At 35.3% G+C, this 17,856-nt stretch overlaps 1 protein-coding gene across 2 annotated transcripts in view; it reads right to left on the bottom strand.

Annotated features, from left to right (window-relative positions):
• LRRIQ3 (leucine rich repeats and IQ motif containing 3) overlaps window positions 1–17,856 on the bottom strand; it is an 81,196-nt gene that overhangs the window by 10,217 nt on the left and 53,123 nt on the right. For both annotated transcript variants that reach the window (XM_037500350.2, XM_054691269.1), the window contains exon 6: window positions 16,533–16,662. In XM_037500350.2, the coding sequence (XP_037356247.1) occupies window positions 16,533–16,662 (130 nt within the window). The remainder of the gene's footprint in view (window positions 1–16,532; window positions 16,663–17,856) is intronic.

Here is a 17,856-nt window from a genome sequence, read left to right as displayed (position 1 = left end):
TAGGGTAGACAAGAAAAATTTTTAAAAGGAAATTCTATTTAATTTCAGAGATGAAAGATGAGAAGGAATAAGCACTGGGGAAAACTTGGGGGAAAGCATTTCAGGAGAAATGAGAAACTACTGTAAGGGAACTAGGCAGGAACTCATTTAGCTTGATATGTGTACAGAGAGAAAGCTATTTTTGCTGGAACCCAGTGAGCAAGAGGAGGTATGGAATGTGGTCAGATAGGCAAAGCAAGTGCCAGGGTTTATAACAACATGGGTTATTATAAACCACAGAAAACAAGGTTTAGATTTTATTCTGAGGTCTGAAGCCATTTTAGTGGGGAGGGGGGTGTAGCATGTTATTTGCCAAGAAGGGAATGAATGTTAACATGGACTAGAAGAGTATAAGGAAGGAAACAGGTTTAAAGACTATTATAGAAACCCAGGCAAGAGCCTCCCCTGTTGGTGCAGGCGGTTGGGCACCGCGCTGCGAGGCTGTCTGCAGCCTCTGCAGCGCTGGTTTGATCCCTGCTGGCCGGCGAGGGTCCCACATGGTGTTGCTCCCCTCAGCAGTGTATTTCTTTCCTCAGTCTGCCTGTTCTGCTTCCTGCTCCGGCTCTGATGAATTCTCTCACCCTCCCACGTTTCTGACTGTACCCAGTGCTTGTATAAATAAATAAACAAACAAACAAATAAATCTTTAAAAAAAATAAAATAAAATACACTGCTGAGGGGAGCAGTAGGCGAGTCAGGAGAGGTCTGCTGCACCATGTGGGCAGATCCCTGGCCAGGGATCGAACTCATGCTGCAGTGGCTGTGGCTAGCCTTATAAGTTGCATCTTAACCCATTGCACCACCATGGAGGCCCGGTATTCTGTTTTGGAAGCTGATAGCTTTCATATTCAAATACAAACTAAAATTTCATATTGAAATTCCTTATCTTTAAAATTAATTTTAAATTTTCATTAATACAATGTAATTTTAAAATATTTTATACTAAAGACAAAAAAATCATATCAAATTAATACTATTTGTTTCCATTTATATGTCTGTTAATGATAAGTATAAAAATAGGAAAATGACAACGTTGTGTACTTTTCATTAACACTACCAAATAATTTTGAGGTGTATTTTTCTCATTTTTTTTTCAGCCACAATTCCCATAAACTGAATTTTCAGCACAAGTACAATACAATGATTTTTTTTTTCAGATATAGTTTACTCTATGAAAAATAAATGTTTGCTAAAATGAAATTCTCCTTATAGTCTTGCTTTATATGAACTTTTCTATTTAAGAACAAAACAACTACCCTGTATCATGATCAATTTTGGTAATCTCAACATAATTTCAATGGTCTCATGGAACTTTTGAAACTCACAGAAAACATAGAAACCAGTACCATTTGTGGTCAACAGAGTTTCTATGGTTCTTCTAAATGTATACAGATTTATGAGCCATCTGTGAAGAAACAAATGGTCTAGCACTATTTAAAATCAGTGTAGCTCTGATCTGAATATTCACAAATGGATCTGAAATTGTTGCTCTCTTCAGTAAAACTGCTTGACATCTTAAACAAGAATATGGGCTTGTGTGGTGAACAGGCTTTGAGACATCTTTGAATTCAGGTGAAATAAAGAATAGGAAGGAAAGATTAAGGAAGGAATATATAAAGGAAAAAGTAGTGACGTCACGTCACCTTCTGTCATGCACCAAGTTTTTCTTGATTTGTAAGATGCATAAATGTCACTGAAATTATGGTGACATTGTAACCATTTTCTTCCTTTGAGATTTATTTTCTAAATACCACCACAAAAGAATCTGAGCTCTTCCTCTCTTCCATCCCATTACATATACACACATACTGTGGCATAAATGGCTGAAGATATGAAGTCATCATAATAAAGAATAAATTACAAAAAAAATGTACCATTCACTCATAACAGAGCTATAATGGTATTGATTGCAGTAAGATTAAAATTACAAAGATGCAGAGAATGGAGCTTTCCATTTGAAACCATTCACACATTTCTAAAAGTTAGATATTCTATATGGAAATGCTGCCCAAAATCTATTTATCTATACTCTACATTGGAAGCATTGCAATACATGTTCATCACAAAATTCTATCTAATTCCAAAAATAAAAACATAGTAAACATTATATCAGCAAACACATTTATATGTATCTTTCACATTTAACAAGTGAAATACTTAAAATGTTGTGCTTGGTTATCAACTTACCAAGGTAGCTTACAAATAACTGTTTCACTTACAGTTAGTAACAGCAACATCTAAGATAAATATTGCCATTGCTGATTTATCGAGCGTTCTTAAAAACTGTGTATATGGGATTTTTTCCAACATACAGTAAAAATTAAAGAGTAAAGCAGTAAAGTGCACAATGCAATATTTTTAATATATTCACAGACTTCTGTAACTATTACCATAATCAAGGTTTAGAACATTTTCATCACCTCCAAAAGAGATGCTTTAACCATTAGAGTCACTCGCCATCCTTCAAATTCCACCACCTTCAAACCTCAGGCGATGGCCTATCAACCTTCTGCCTGTAGATTTACCTATTCTGGACATTTATTAAAAATGCAAGTATATAATATGTGGGCTTTTGTGATGGGTTTTATTATTTCAAGGAATATTATTTCTCCCTTTTTAAAGTATGCCTTTTATACAGTTTTCTCTAGCTCCACATGCTCTGCTTCTACCAGAAGTTCTACTTGTCTGGGTAATTTTAGAACAAATTATTCAAACTAATTCCATGTTTGTTTATAAACAGTGAAAAATAATGAATTTCTGTCCAACAAAGGTTGGTTCAATATTAACATCAAATTTTTTAGAGGTTCCTGATTACTATGTATCTTGATGATGGTATTTTCCTTCTAAAAAACATGATGATTCAGGGCCTTCCCAGTGACGCAGCAAGTGAGCGCTGGGCTGAGAAGCTACCCATAGACTCTGCAGTGCCAGTTCGATCCCAGCCAGCCCGTGAGGGTCCCACATGGCGCAGCAGACCTCTCTTGCCACCCGCTGCTCCCCTCAGCAGTGTTTTTCGTCAGTCTGCCTGGTCTGGTCCCCACTCTGGCTCTGGTAAATTCTCTCACCCTCCCATGCTTCTGACTGTACCTAGTGCTTGTATAAATCAATAAATAAATCTTAAAAAAAAAGACTCTCTCTTAAAAAAAAAAAAATGATGATTAAGTCTTTTCCCCTGTATCATCAGAATTTTAATTTAAATATCTAAACTTCCCAATCTAATATTCTGTGCCAGACCTGTGAGCTCAATTTGGACCACCCTAACAACATAAATTGTACTAGTTCTATGTTGATTGAAACAACACTTTTGATTCTCACATTGTTAATTTTGAGGCACTGGATAGCTAGAACCATTATTGGGTAGGGTGTACCAGAAAAACACCAAGAACAAAATCAGTTGGATTTCTGAAACATCACATTCCAGCATCCAGGAAAAATGAAAGTACCTATCTTAAAAACTAGCATTGAAATTTGAGTGAAACAATGTTTGGCACATGGGATGAAGTTTTAAAATTTAGATTTTATTAGTTCACTCAAATTTCATTTTGACTCTACAAATTCTCATTTCATTGACAATTGCAGACTTCTCTAATTTACCCAGAGCTTTCTTTACTCCCAGATGTTGCCTCAGAACATAACAGCAGCACTCCAGGCAGACTGCTACAATTTATCAGAGTAGACAATGAGCCAATACACATTTACTATCTTTATCTGAGATAGCAAGCTTTTCCTAACCTTTTATTTTAATTACAATTCCCTTCTTGAGCTCTTATTTCTGTATAATACTATCCCTCACACCTGACTATTCTAAAACAAAACAAAATTTTAGACTGTGTGGATATTAAGCCTGTGTATCCTATAGGAAACATATAAGCGGATACTGCTTTTTAATTCCAATCTGATAACCTCATATTATTCACTGATTCCCATTAAATTTATTTTCACATATTTGTATTTAATCTACCTTTTTGTTTTTTTAGTTTTCTTTATCCCATGTCTTTCCCCTCCCTCTTTTACTCTTATTTTTGCTATTTTACATTAGCTGAATATTTGTTATGGCATCACTGAATATTTTATTTTATTTTGAATTATTTTAAATAATTATTTTTAGCTGCTTTCTCAATAGTTATTGTGGTATCACAAATATATTTTAAATTGCCAAAATATTTAGAGTTATACAAACAAACCCAGTGAAATACAAAATTACTCCTCTATAGGAGTTTTATGTAATGCTGTTACCCTCCCCACACACTTTTTATTACTGTTACATAGGTCTATATATGCTAAAAATCTAGTATCATTGAAAATATTACTCTACATAATATTATTTAAAAGAAGTTGAAAAAATAAAGAAAACATAGTCATAAAGATTGTTCTATTAGTTTTTCTACTTACCATTTCTAATTCTTTATACTTTCTTTTTGTGGATATGAGTTACTTTCACACAAAATTTCCTTGTCCAAGTTATAGTATTGTTCCAGTAATCTCTTTATAGTATTATTGCCAAATATATTCTATTTCTTGTGTTATAGGTACAACAAAGCATGTTTCATCCAACTGCTAAGTTAGTTTTAGAAAGAATTATACGGTTGGGCCTCCGCTGGTGGTGCAACGGTTGAGCGCTGGGCTGCGAAGCTGCCCGCAGCCTCTGCAGCACTGGTTCGATCCCACCTGTGAGGGTCCCACATGGTGCGCAGACCTCTCCTGCTGTGCCCGCTGCTCCCCTCAGCAGTGTGCTTTGGTCCTTCTGCCTGCTCTGCTCCCCACTCTGGCTCTGGTGAATTCTCTCACCCTCCCATGCTTCTGACTATGCCCAGTGCTTATATGGATAAATAAATAAATCTTAAAAAAAAAAAAAGAACTATACAGTGATACTATTTTATAATACTAGTATCACTAGTGCTCATTTTTTTTCCTGTGGATTTTAAATATTGTTTAGTGTGACTTGCTTTCAGTATATTGTCTTCTGCTGGTAATGTTATCTCAATTTTCATCATCTGAGAGTGTCTTTACTTTCATTTATAAAGGTAGTTTTTCTGGATATAAGATTCTTGATTGATAGATTTTCTTTTGTAATTTGAGTATGTCATCCCACTTCCTCTGATCTCTATTCTTTCTGATGAGCAGTCAATAACTAATCTCATTGGAGTTCACATATATATTAAATTGTTTTTCTCCCACTGCTTGCAACATTTTCTCTTCATCTGTGCTTTTCAACATTACAAGTATAATGTATCTGGATGTAGATGTTTTTATGTTTATCTTGTAATTTGTTGAGAATCTTACAAAAATGAGAATTTTTCATCAACATTTGTCAGTAAGGCATTGAAATTTTTAAAGATTTTTTTCTGTCCCCTCTATCTCACATCTAATTATAGGACTTTTCTTATATTCATCCACTTAGTAATATCCCACATTCTGGTACATATACACCATGGAGTATTACTCAGCATTCAAAAAAGATAAACACATGCAATTTGCAGCAACATGGATGGCGCTGAAGGGATCATGCTCAGCGAAATAAGCCAGAAAGAAAAAGAAAAATACGGATGGTCTCACTCATAGCAGGAATATAGAAAACTTAAATAAGGGACCAGGAAAATGAATAACTATAAGAAAGTGAAAATCAAAATCAACAAAAAACTATGAACCAGAGACACTCTATGGAGGATGGGGTGCGGGGAGGGGAGGGATTGGGGTCAAAATAAGGGGGTTACAATTGTATGGGGAATATAAAAATAAAATTTATTTTAAAAAAATCCCACATTCTTGGCATTCTTGGAGGTTCTATTTATTTTATATTTTTTTTTAATTTTTTTTTAAAGATTTATTTATTTATACATACAAGAACTGGCCAGAGTTGCGGTGGGGGTGTGTGTGTGTGAGAGAGAGAGAGAGAGAGGATTCACCAGAGACAGATGGGGAACAGAACAGGCTGATTGACTGAAATATACTGCTAAGGGGAGCAGCAGATGATTCAAGAGAGGTCTGCTGCACCATGTGGGTAAATCCCTGGCCGGGGTTCGAACTTGTGCTGCAGTGGCTGCGGTGAGCTTCATAGGTTGCGTCTTAATCCCTTGTGTCACCAGGGAGGCCCCATTTTATATTTTTTTAAATGAACTATTTTTTTCAGCAATTATATGTTCATAGCAAAATTGAGCCTAAGAGTGTCCACATATATCCTCTGTCCTAACACATTTAGAACACTAAATGATACAAATCTCCTAGATACACAACTACTATCATAGTATATTAGTTACAACCAATGAACCTATATTAATACAATATTATCACAGTCCATATTTTACCTCAGGAGTCACTCTTGGAGATAGACATCCTTTGGGTTTAGACAAACCTTATAGTGACATGCATCAATCATTTTATTATAATACACCATATTTTTACTGCCCAAGAAACCCTCTATACCCTGTTTTCACAAAACCCATTTTTCTGTCTTAATGTCTTTATTGATTTCCTGTCTTTAATTTCATTAACTTTGACTCACAATTTTATTATATCTTTTATTCTGCTAACTTTCAATTTGTCTTACTTTTCAAGATTTTTAAGTTTAGAAACATTAATGACTATTTTAGAACTTTCTTCTTTCTAAATTATGCAGTTAATGCTACAAGTGTACCTCAAACACTGTTTTTGCCATATCTTAGTAAATTTGGTAACTGGTATTTTTAATTTTCATTTATCTCAAAATATTTTAAAATTTCTCTGAGATTCATTATTTGATCCATGTGTTATTAAAACATGTTTTAAAGTATTTGGGGATTTTCCAGTTATCTTTCTGTTGTGGTAATTCTACCGTAGTCTAAGAGCAATAGACATTATATGATTTTGATTTTTTTTTAATTTATCATAGTCTTTTTGAAAAATACATTGTTGTATCAGTTTAGAACAGTTTCTACCCTGGAAAATGTCCTGTGTGCACGTGACAAGAATATATATGAAGCTTTTTTTTTTGGTGGGGGGGACCTCTAGTGCCCTATAAATGTCTAACAGGACCACCTGTACTAATTCTTCATTTAAGGTTATCATTATCTTATTGATTTTCTGTCCGGTTGATCTATCTATTGTTGTATGTGAGATGCTGAATTCCCCTACTACCATTTTGTGTTGCAGTCAATGTACTTGACAACCTTACTTGCTTTCACTCATAGTAAAATGAACAGAATTTATCACAACATTCTACCTAATTGGATGTGGTTGTTGGTAAGAGAGATTATAAGAAACATATGTTGTTTATCCGTAGATCCAAATATATACAATTCAAAGTCTATTTTCTTCTTCAAGTTATACTCATGTCTGCTTGAATTCTCATTTCAAATTCTCATTTCTTAATAATAAGGAAACAAAATATTTTTAAAAACATTTTGAACTATACTGATATGAAATATTTTTTATTATTTGCTTTTATTTTAAATCTGGCAACAAAAACATCTATTCTTATATGCATGAGTATATTCTAATTGATCATCTGAAGTTATCTGCTAAATAATATTTTATACCCTGGTATATAATGTAGTCATTCCAGCAAACAATTTAGGAGAGAAGGAAAAAAAAACAACAGTGAAACTTGTCTAAAGTATAAGAACAGGGCTCCCTGGTGGAACAAGGTGTTAAGCATAGCACTATGAAGCTATATGCAGCCTCTGCAGCATGTGTTCGATCCCCTGTAGGCCAGGGAGCTACCCATATAGCACAGTAGACCTCTCCTGTCTTGCCCGCTGCTGCCCTCAGCTGTGTATTTCAAAGAATCTGCCTGTTCTGCTCCCCACTCTGTCTGTGGTGAACTCTCATTCCCTCCCTCCGCCCCTCTGGCCTGTACCCCAGTCCTTGTATGCATAAATAAATATTAAAAAAATAAAACACCTGACCTGCAGTGATCTATCATTCCCTCCTCAAAAAAAAAAAAAAAAAAGAATTTGTTTAGGCAATATAAAATAAAAACTAGAAATGATAACAGGTGTGACTTAAGTTAAAGAAGATAAAAGCATTGATTTATGGTAAGATAACTAATCAGTAAAACATGAATTGTAGTTAATATTTACAACAAAGATAATCAGAATTAAGGATCAGGTATAGCGTCTCCCCAGTGGCACAGCGGGTTGAGCATAGCACTGTGAAGCTGTCCGCAGCCTCTGCAGTGCGGGTTCGATTCCAGCCACCAGGAAGATACCCACATGGTGCGGCAGACCTCTCCTGTCTCACCTGCTGCTCCCATCAGCAGTGTTTCTGGTCCACCTGCCTGTTCTGCTGCCCACTCTGTCTCTGGTGAATTCTCTCCCACGCCTCTAGCCTATACCCCAGTTCTTGTATAAATAAATAAAATCTTTTAAAAAAAAGGTCTGCCTGTTACATTCCCCACTCTGTCTCTGGTGAATCCTCTCACCCTCCCACACCTCTGGCCTATACCCCAGCTCTTGTATAAATAAACAAAATCTTTTTTAAAAAGGATCAAGTATATTTCAATTAACTGACTTATTTGATAATATAAATGAGATGATACCTATTCTTTTATTTATTTATTTTAATTTTTTTTAAAGTTTCCATTTTTTTTCAAGATTTATTTATTTATGCATGCAAGAGCTGGGGTACAGGCCAGAGATGTGGAGGAGTGAGAGGATTCACCAGAGATAGAGTGGGAAACGGAACAGGCAGACTGACCGAAGTACACTGCTGAGGGGAGCAGTGGGAGAGTCAGGAGAGGTCTGCTGTGCCATGTGTGTTGCTCCCTGCTCGCTGGGGATCAAACTCGTGCTTCAGAGGCTGTGGATTGCTTGATAGTGTGGTGCTTAATCCCTTGCGCCACCAGGGAGGCCCCTTTTTTTTTTTTTTTTTAAGATTTACTTATTTATACAAGAACTGGGGCATAGGCCAGAGACGCAGGTGGATTCACCACAGACAGAGTGGGAAGCAGAACAGGCAGACAGACTGAAAACCCTGCTGAGAGGAGCAGCGGGAAGATAGGAGAGGTCCACCACACCATGTGGGCACCGTTCTGGCCAGCCGGGAATCAAACCCACACTCTAGAGGTTGTGGACAGCTTCACAGCACTGTGCTCAACCTGCTGCGCCACCGGGGATGCCCAGATACCTATTCTTGTTCACAAGTTATAGGTAGGACTTTCTGACTTCATAATCTTACAAAGTTCAACTAAAACATTTAATATTATCTTTATGATTAACATTTAGTTCTATGAAAGTAGTGTTTTATATGCCTTCTTTACTATTGGACTTTGAATGCCTAGAGCTAATAAAAATATATACGGAACAATAACCTAAATGTTAGTAGCAAAAATAAAAGTATAATAAAATACTCTATATTGCAAAGCTTATCAGAGGGGTAAGAAGAAAGAGTTAAAACAACTAAGTGGTGATATATTCATTTGTTTTATAAGGTAGATGTCTGTGGGGAAAGGGTAGAAGTCAGGTGATCTAATATAGTCCTCAGGTGAACTGAAAATCTAGAAAAAAAAAGAGAACTGTTATTTTGTATAAGGAAGAGATCTTATTTATTGAATGTCTTTAGTAGGGTAGTATTAGCTAAGCAACAAAATAAATGAGGTTAAATTCTCTGCAGAATGTCATATAGAGTACACAACTATCTGAAAATCAAGACAGGCATATTTCATAATGTAAACTCTTGGCTTTATGTGAAGTAAACTGAGAAATTATTCAAGGAGATAATTGAAGAAAACTTCCCAAGCATGAAAAAGGCGACAAATACAGAAATACAAGCAAGAACTTCCAATTACCACAATGAAAAGAAAACTACAGCAAGACACATAATAGTAAAGCTTGCAAGAGTCCACGACAAGGAAAAAATAATGAAACTGGCAAGGGGGAAGAAACAGATAACTTATAAGAGAAAAGCAATCAAGTTAACTTCAAACTTCTCTGAAGAAAATCTATGGGCAAGAAGAGAATGGAGTAACATATGCAGCAAATTTCAAGATAGCCAAAGCCAACCAAGAATACTTTACCCTGCAAAGCTCTCCTTCCTCTATGAAGAAAAAAATATGGGCCTTCTCAGCCAAACAGAAACTCCAGAAATTCATTACAACTAAACCCCCACTCCAAAAAATTCTACAAGAAATCCTAAAGCCAAAACCAACAGAGGAATGAACAAGAGGAATAGAATAAAGCAAGGAATAAAATAAAATAAAAAGACAAACAAAATGGCATATACAGATGCCAACATATCAATATTAACTCTAAATGTAAATGGATTAAACTCAACAATAAAAAGACACAGAGTAGCATGCTGGATTAAAAAACAAAATCCATCCTTCTGTTTCCAGGAAACCCATTTAATCACAAAAGATAAACATAGTCTGAAAGTAAAAGGTTGGAAAACAGTCCTACAAGCAAATGGACCAAAAAGAAGGTAGCAACAACTATACTTATATCAGATGAAATAGACTTCAAATTAAAAAGGTAAAAAGAGACAAAGACGGACAGTACACTAGGATCAAGGGGACAATATACCAGGAAAAAATAACACTCATCAGCATATACTCACCAAATGAAGGAGCACCAAAATATATTAGACAATTATAAGCTCTGAAAACAGACATTAAAAAAATACATATACAGTGGGAGACTTCAACACCCCACTCGCACCAATAGACAGATCAATGAGACAAAAAATAAACAAAGACACTAGAGCCCAAAATAAAGACAAAGAACTCATGGACTTAACAGACATCTATAGGGCACTCCACCGAAAAAAATCTGAGTACACATTTTTCTCAAGCATGCAGGGATCATTCTCCAGAATTGATCACATTCTGGGCCACAAGACAAACATCAACAGATACATGAAGATCAAAATCATTCCAAATATCTTCTCAATCATACAGGCATCAAACTAGAAATAAATCATGAAAATAAAACAAGGAACCCTCCTACTTCATGGAGATTGAAATCCATACTACTGGAAGACCACTGGCTAATAAGGAGATTAAAGAAGAAATTAAAATATACTTTGAGTTGAACAACAAGGAGGACACAACTTTCCTGAATGTATGGGATGTAGCAAAAGCAGTAATAAGAGGAAAATATATAGCAATACAGGCTCACATCAAGAAACAAGAACGAATGCAAAGTAACAACCTACTCTCATATCTCAAATAGCTAGAAAAAGAACAACAAATATAACCCTAGAGCCAGTAGAAGAAAGGAAATAATAAAAATCAAAGCAGAAATAAATGAATTAGAAATTAAAAAAAACAATCCAAAAGATCAATGAAACCAAAAGTTGGTTCTTTGAAAAAATAAACAAAATAGACCAAACCTTTAGCCAGGCTCACAAAGAAAAAAAATGGGAGAAAACACATATAAATAGGATTATAAATGAAAGAGGAGAAATCACAACAGACTCAGCAGAAATCAAAAGAATAATCAGAGATTACTATGAACACTATATGCAAAAAAATTCAACAATCTAGATGAGCTGGACAAATTACTGGAATGATATAATTATCCAAAGCTGGACAAAGAAGAAACAGAACACCTAAACAGACCAATTACAAGCAGTGAAATTGAGGCAGTAATTAAAGTACTCCCCAAAAACAAAAGCCCAGGTCCAGATGGATTCACAAATGAATTCTACCAAACACTCAGCAGTGAATTAGTGCTTATTCTATACAAACTCTTTCAAAAAATCGGAAAAAAAGGAATACTACCATATACGTTCTACAAAGCCAACATTACACTAATACCAAAACCAAACAAAAAGAACGCACAAAAAAAGAAAATTACAGACCAATCTCCATAATGAACACTGATGCAAAAATCCTAAAGAAGGGCCTCCCCAGTGGCGCAGCGGTTGAACGCTGGGTTGCGAAGCTGCCCGTGTCCTGTGCAGCGCCGGTTCCATCCCCGGTGGCCAGGTGAGGGTCCCACATGGTGCGCAGACCTCTCCTGCTGCCTGCTGCTCTCCTCAGCAGTGTCTTCAGTCCTTCTGCCTGCCCTGCTCCCCGCTCTGGCTCTGGTGAATCCTCTCACCCTCCCGAGCTTCTGACTGTACCCAGTGCTTGTATAAATAAATAAATAAATCTTTAAAAAAAAAAAATCCTAAAGAAAACCTTGCCAACAGAATCTAACAGTAAATTAAAGGGATAATCAAGTTGGATTCATCCCAAGGGCACAGGGATGGTTCAACATACAAAAATTGATCAGTGTAATCCAACACATCAACAAAAAGAAAAATAAAAACCAAATTATCATATCAATAGATGCTGAGAAAGCATTCAACAAAGTCCAACATCCATTTATGAGAAAGGCCCTTGAAATTCTCAGGATAAAAGGAACTTAACATGTTAAAAGCCATATACAACAAACACATTGCTGATACTATTCTCAGTGGCAAAAAGCTGGAGGCCTTTTCTTTAAGATCAGGAATAAGACAAGGATGTCCTCTCTCACCACTGCTCATCAATAAAATACTGGAGGTCTTAGTGAGGGCAATAAGACAAGAGAAAGACATACAAGGAATCCAAATAGAAAAAGAAGAAGTAAGTAAAACTATCACTATTTGCTTACGATATGATAATATACATAGAGAACCCTAAAAACTCCACAGAAAAACTACTCAAAATAATCAACCAGTTTAGTAAAGTGGCAGGATACAAAATCAACACACAAAAGTCAGTAGCCTTCCTAAATACAATCAATCTGAAGAAGAAGAAATCAAGAAAATCATCACTTTTGATTGAAACAAAAAAAATAAATCAAATACTTGGGAATAAACCTAACAAAAGAGGTGAAGGACCTATACATAGAAAATTATCAAACACTGTGAAAAGAAATAGAAGATACAAAAATATGGAAAGACATCCCCTGCTCATGGAGTGGAAGAACTGACATTATCAAAAGGGCCATCCTACCAAAAGCAAATTACAGATACAATGCTATTTCAATAAAAATTTCAATGACATTCCTCAAAGAAATAGAACAAATATTGATGAAATTCATATGGAGCAACCAAAAACCCTGAATAGCCAAAGCTCTCCTGAAAAAAAAAAAAAAAAAAAAAAAGAAGAAGGGAATGGAGGCATCACACTCCCAGATTTCAAACTATGCTACAAAGCCATAATAATCAAAATGGCATGATACTGGAACAAGAACAGACACATGGACCAATGAAACCAAATAGAAAATTCAGAAATAAACCCACAGATTTATGGTCAACTAATCTTTGACAAAGGAGCAAAGAATATTCAATGGAGCAAAGAAAGTTTGTTCAATAAATGGTGTTGAGAAAAATAGGACCACCACATGCAAAAAATGAAACTAGAATACTACCTCTCACCATGCACAAAACTCAACTCAAAGTGGATAAAAGAACTGGACATAAGACTTGAAACCATAAAATACATAGAAAAAAATATAGGTAAAAAACTATAAGACATACGTCGCAATAACATCCTTAAAGACTCATCACCCAAAGCAAAGAAGGTCAAGGAAAAAATAAACACGTGGGATTACATCAAACTGAAAAGCTTCTGTACAGCAAAAAAGACATTAACTAAAACAGAGCCATACCACTGATTGGGAAAAAATCTTTGCACTCCAGTCAACTGATAATGGAGTGATCACAAAGATATACAAAAAATTCACACAACTCAACAAAAACAAAATGAAGAATCCCGTCAAGAAATGGGCAGAAGAACTTAAAAGACATTTCTCCTAGGAGAAAATGCAAATGGCCAATAGGCATATGAAAAAATGTTCAACATCCCTTATAATCAGGGAAATGAAAATCAAAACCACACTGAGATACCACCTTATACCAGTAAGAATGGCACATATCAAAAAAACAAGCAACAACAAATGTTGGCGAGGATGTGGTGAAAAAGGAACTCTCCAATATTGCTGGCAGGAGTGCAAACTGGTCCAACCACTATGGAAAGCTGTCTAGAGAGTCTTCAGTCTACTAAAAATGGAGCTACCATATGACCCGGCAATTCCAATCCTAGGAATCTACCCAAAGGACACAAAAACAAGGATTCAAAAGAACACCTGCACACCAATGCTTACTGCAGCACTATTTACAATAGGTAAAACCTGGAACACCCCAAATGCCCCAAAATAGATAACTGGCTCAAGAAGATGTGGTATACACACACACACACACAATGGATTATTACTCAGCAATCAAAAAAAATAAACTCATGCCATTCGCAGCAACATGGATTGACTAGAAGGAATTATGTCCAGCATAATAAGCCAGAAGGAAAAAGAAAAATATTGGATGGTTTCACTGATAGCAGGAATATAGGGGAACCAAATAAGACTTCAGTGTAAAAAAATAATAACAGTACAAAACATGACAAAGCAAAAACAGACAATTATAAGTCAGAGACATATGCAGGGGAGGAAGGAGAGGAAGGGAGGGAGGAGCACAGGGGACTGAGGTGATGGTGCATGGGTGCATTGGTGAAGAAAACTCTATGGGGACTACACCTGAGGGGGTGAGGGGAAGCAAATATTGTATAAAAATGAACAATGATGAAAAAAATTAAAAAATAATAAAAAGAAAGTAAACATATTCCTAATATACTGTGTGACTCATCTATGAGTAATATTTTCATAGTAATAATAATTTAAACATTAAATATTAATTAACTCCCAAATAAAGATATGATTATATTGGAAGAAAAGTGGAGGAGCTATGTAGATATGTAGTACGGTTACTAGATAGCATTTATAAGAGAATTAAACATGCATCTTTCACAATGCCAATGTGTAGATAATAACTAATTGTTTGTGAATAAGGATGTCATTTGGAAATATAAAAAGTAAGGTAAAGAAAAACCAGTTAAAAATATTGAATGAAATTGCTTGGCATAGCAGGAAGAGTGAAAAGGGAGGTATGAAACATGGGACTATGGTTTTTCCTTTCATTTTTATTATAAACCTAGAAACTAAACAATGCAAGTAAAAATTGCATTTAATTAAAAGATTCAGAGATTTACAAAACAAAGCATGGGAAATTACAGGAGAACTGATGAAATAATAAACAAGCCACTTACAAATGAGAATCTGACAGTTAGTTCACATACAAAGAAGAAAAAAATCAGTAAGAATAGGGGCCTCCCTAGTGGCACAAGGGGTTAAGCACAGCACTCTGAAGCTATCTGCAGCCTTTGCAGCATGAGTTTGATCCCCACAGGCCAGAGAGCAACCCACAAGGCGCAGGAGACCTCTCCTGTCTCACCCACTTCTCCCCTCAGCAGCGTATTTCAGTCAGTCTGCCTGTTCTGTTCCCCACTCTGTCTCTGGTGAATCCTCTCACCCCCCACACCTCTGGTCTGTACCCCAGTTCTTATATGCATAAATAAATAAATCTTTAAAAGAAAAAATCAGTAAGAATAAAGACAGAACCCTGGCTTTTTTAAAATAGGAAAACTTAGATATTTAAGAATTAAAAGACTAGAGTGAGGGAGAAATGGGGAGTTGCTATTCAATAGATATAAAATTTCAGTAATACAAGAGAGAAATTTTTAGAGATTTTCTGTACCACGTTCCCACAGTTAACAATACTGCATCATACACTTGAAATTTTATTAAAGAGGTTGGTCTGCTGTTATGCAATTTCATCAAACTAATTTAGAAAAGGTTAAAAAGAAATCCTTCAGAAAATAATCCCTTCAAATGATTTTACAACAGTCATTTTATGATTTTCCTGTGAAAGCAGAGGTAATATCTTCTGAAAACACAACTTATTCAGAAAAAATTCGAGGAAAACAAGTATTCACTTGATAAACAAAATTGTGTGTATAGTATGATAAAGGGGCCTCCCAGGTGGCACAAGGATTAAGACGAAATCTATGAAGCTATCTGCAGATACTGCAGCACGAGTTCGATCCCCTGCCAGGGAGCTGCCCACATGGTGCAGCAGACCTCTCCTGACTCACTTGTTGCTCCCTTCAGCAATGTATTTCAGTCAATCTGCCTGTCTTGTTCCCCACTCTGTCTCTGGTGAATCCTCTCATCCTCTACACCTCTGGCCTGTACCCCAGTTCTTGTATGCATAAATAAATAAATCTTTAAAAAATATGATAAAATATTTTTCTATAACAAAAAAGAATTATGTGCAAAGGCTGAAGGAAATTTAGTATCATTATTTAATTGAAATAATTTATATTAATCTGATACTACACCGATGTCCTGATGGAAGCACTTCTGCATTAGTCATATAGTAACATAGCTGTCAATTCAATATGGTTTTTGATAATACCTGCTTCTCCTAATTCCCAATTTGTAAATAAAATCAGGTTCTAGGTATTGGTGAAATGATTTTCTGACTATGCATATTTATAAAATATTGAATGAATATGGGTATTTTATCTAGAAGTCTCAACATATATTTCATGGAGCTCTACTTATAGTTCAAAATTAACATGCCCAATTTCTAATGAATTTAATTATTTATCAAAATATGTTCATTAAATATTTTGTAATATTCATACAACTAACCTTTTTGAATGCGATGTCTTGGTAGTTTTGATTTTTTGCCAGGAACTTTTGTTTTAAATTCATATAAAATAGGAAAAACATGTTCTCTCTGTTCAGTCAAACTTTTTAAATCAACAGGACTTTGCATATTCTATGAAAACAAAATGAAAGTAATGACAACAATATTATCTCATTCATAATTTAGTGTTCCAAAAGGGCACTCACAAATCTTAAATATTTTCATGATTGAATTTCATTTAAAAACAACAAAAACCTGTGTGGTAGGAAGAGTTCAGAAAAAGTGAAAATGAAATAAGTGCCATGAGAAGAGGAACCAGATGGGAGTAGAAATAAGAAATAAACAAAGAGAAACAAGATAGTATTGTCCAGAAAGCCCGAAGCAAGATTCAGAGTAAGAAAAGGAGGAACAAAATTATTCCACAGATGACTAAAAGTTAGTAACATAGAAAGAATAAGATATGGGGCCAGAATTACTGTCTTCAAAGTACAGATGAATCAGATATATGAGAGAGGAATAATAAGTAGATTTTTAAAAGGGACATGGAAAGAGACACTTGGAAGAGATGTAGGTGAGAGACCCTTGGGAAGGATGACAATGACAGCCTTTATCCTGAATTGTACTTTGTTTTTGATCCTTTCCATCCAGACTTGCTTGGTCCCTTCTGCCCCTTTCCTACAGTTCCCTTCTAAAGAAGGTGCTTTAGACTGTGGCAAGCTTTCCAGCCTCAGCAGCCTTGCTTTGGGGGGCATTTACCCATGAGGGGATGGGTAACGTTGGGTGTTTCATTGGGAAACTATGTTCTTTCTCTTCTCTCTATTGTATACTAATTCTATTAAGGTTCTCTTCTATTGAAGTTCTTATGCACTAAAATTATGTCATGCCTTTATGTGGTGGATGGCAGTACCTATTTATAACATGCAAGGTTTGTGGGTCCCGGGTTGCCCCTCATTCTGCTGCTAACACCTATACATGACAAAATACTACTTTAGGCTAGAAAATAGATGCTTTTGAGCATATATATTCTCTTTATATTTAGAAATTTTCCTTAAATGGCCAAGAATGATGACATAATAACTCAAAATATCAAAACATTATCAAAGCATGATATCATCTTAAGCAATGCTGCTTCTATTTTCATTTGGGCCTAACTCTATTAAACAAAATATAACAAAAAATAAGTAGAGCTCTCCATTTTGTAATAAAATCTGTAACAATCAACTCCAAAGACTTTTCAATATCAAATTATCTACTAGTCATCTTCATCTTCATTTTTGTATCTTGCAACTTCTAATGAATTTTGTTTTATTTTGGTAATTTACATCT

Source organism: Talpa occidentalis, unplaced genomic scaffold (assembly GCF_014898055.3).
Source record: "Talpa occidentalis isolate TD23 unplaced genomic scaffold, MPIMG_talOcc4v2.1 talOcc4.9, whole genome shotgun sequence".
Taxonomy (NCBI): Eukaryota; Metazoa; Chordata; class Mammalia; order Eulipotyphla; family Talpidae; genus Talpa; species Talpa occidentalis.
Note: the sequence above shows the minus strand (reverse complement) of the source record. Positions and strands in the feature narration are given on the sequence as shown.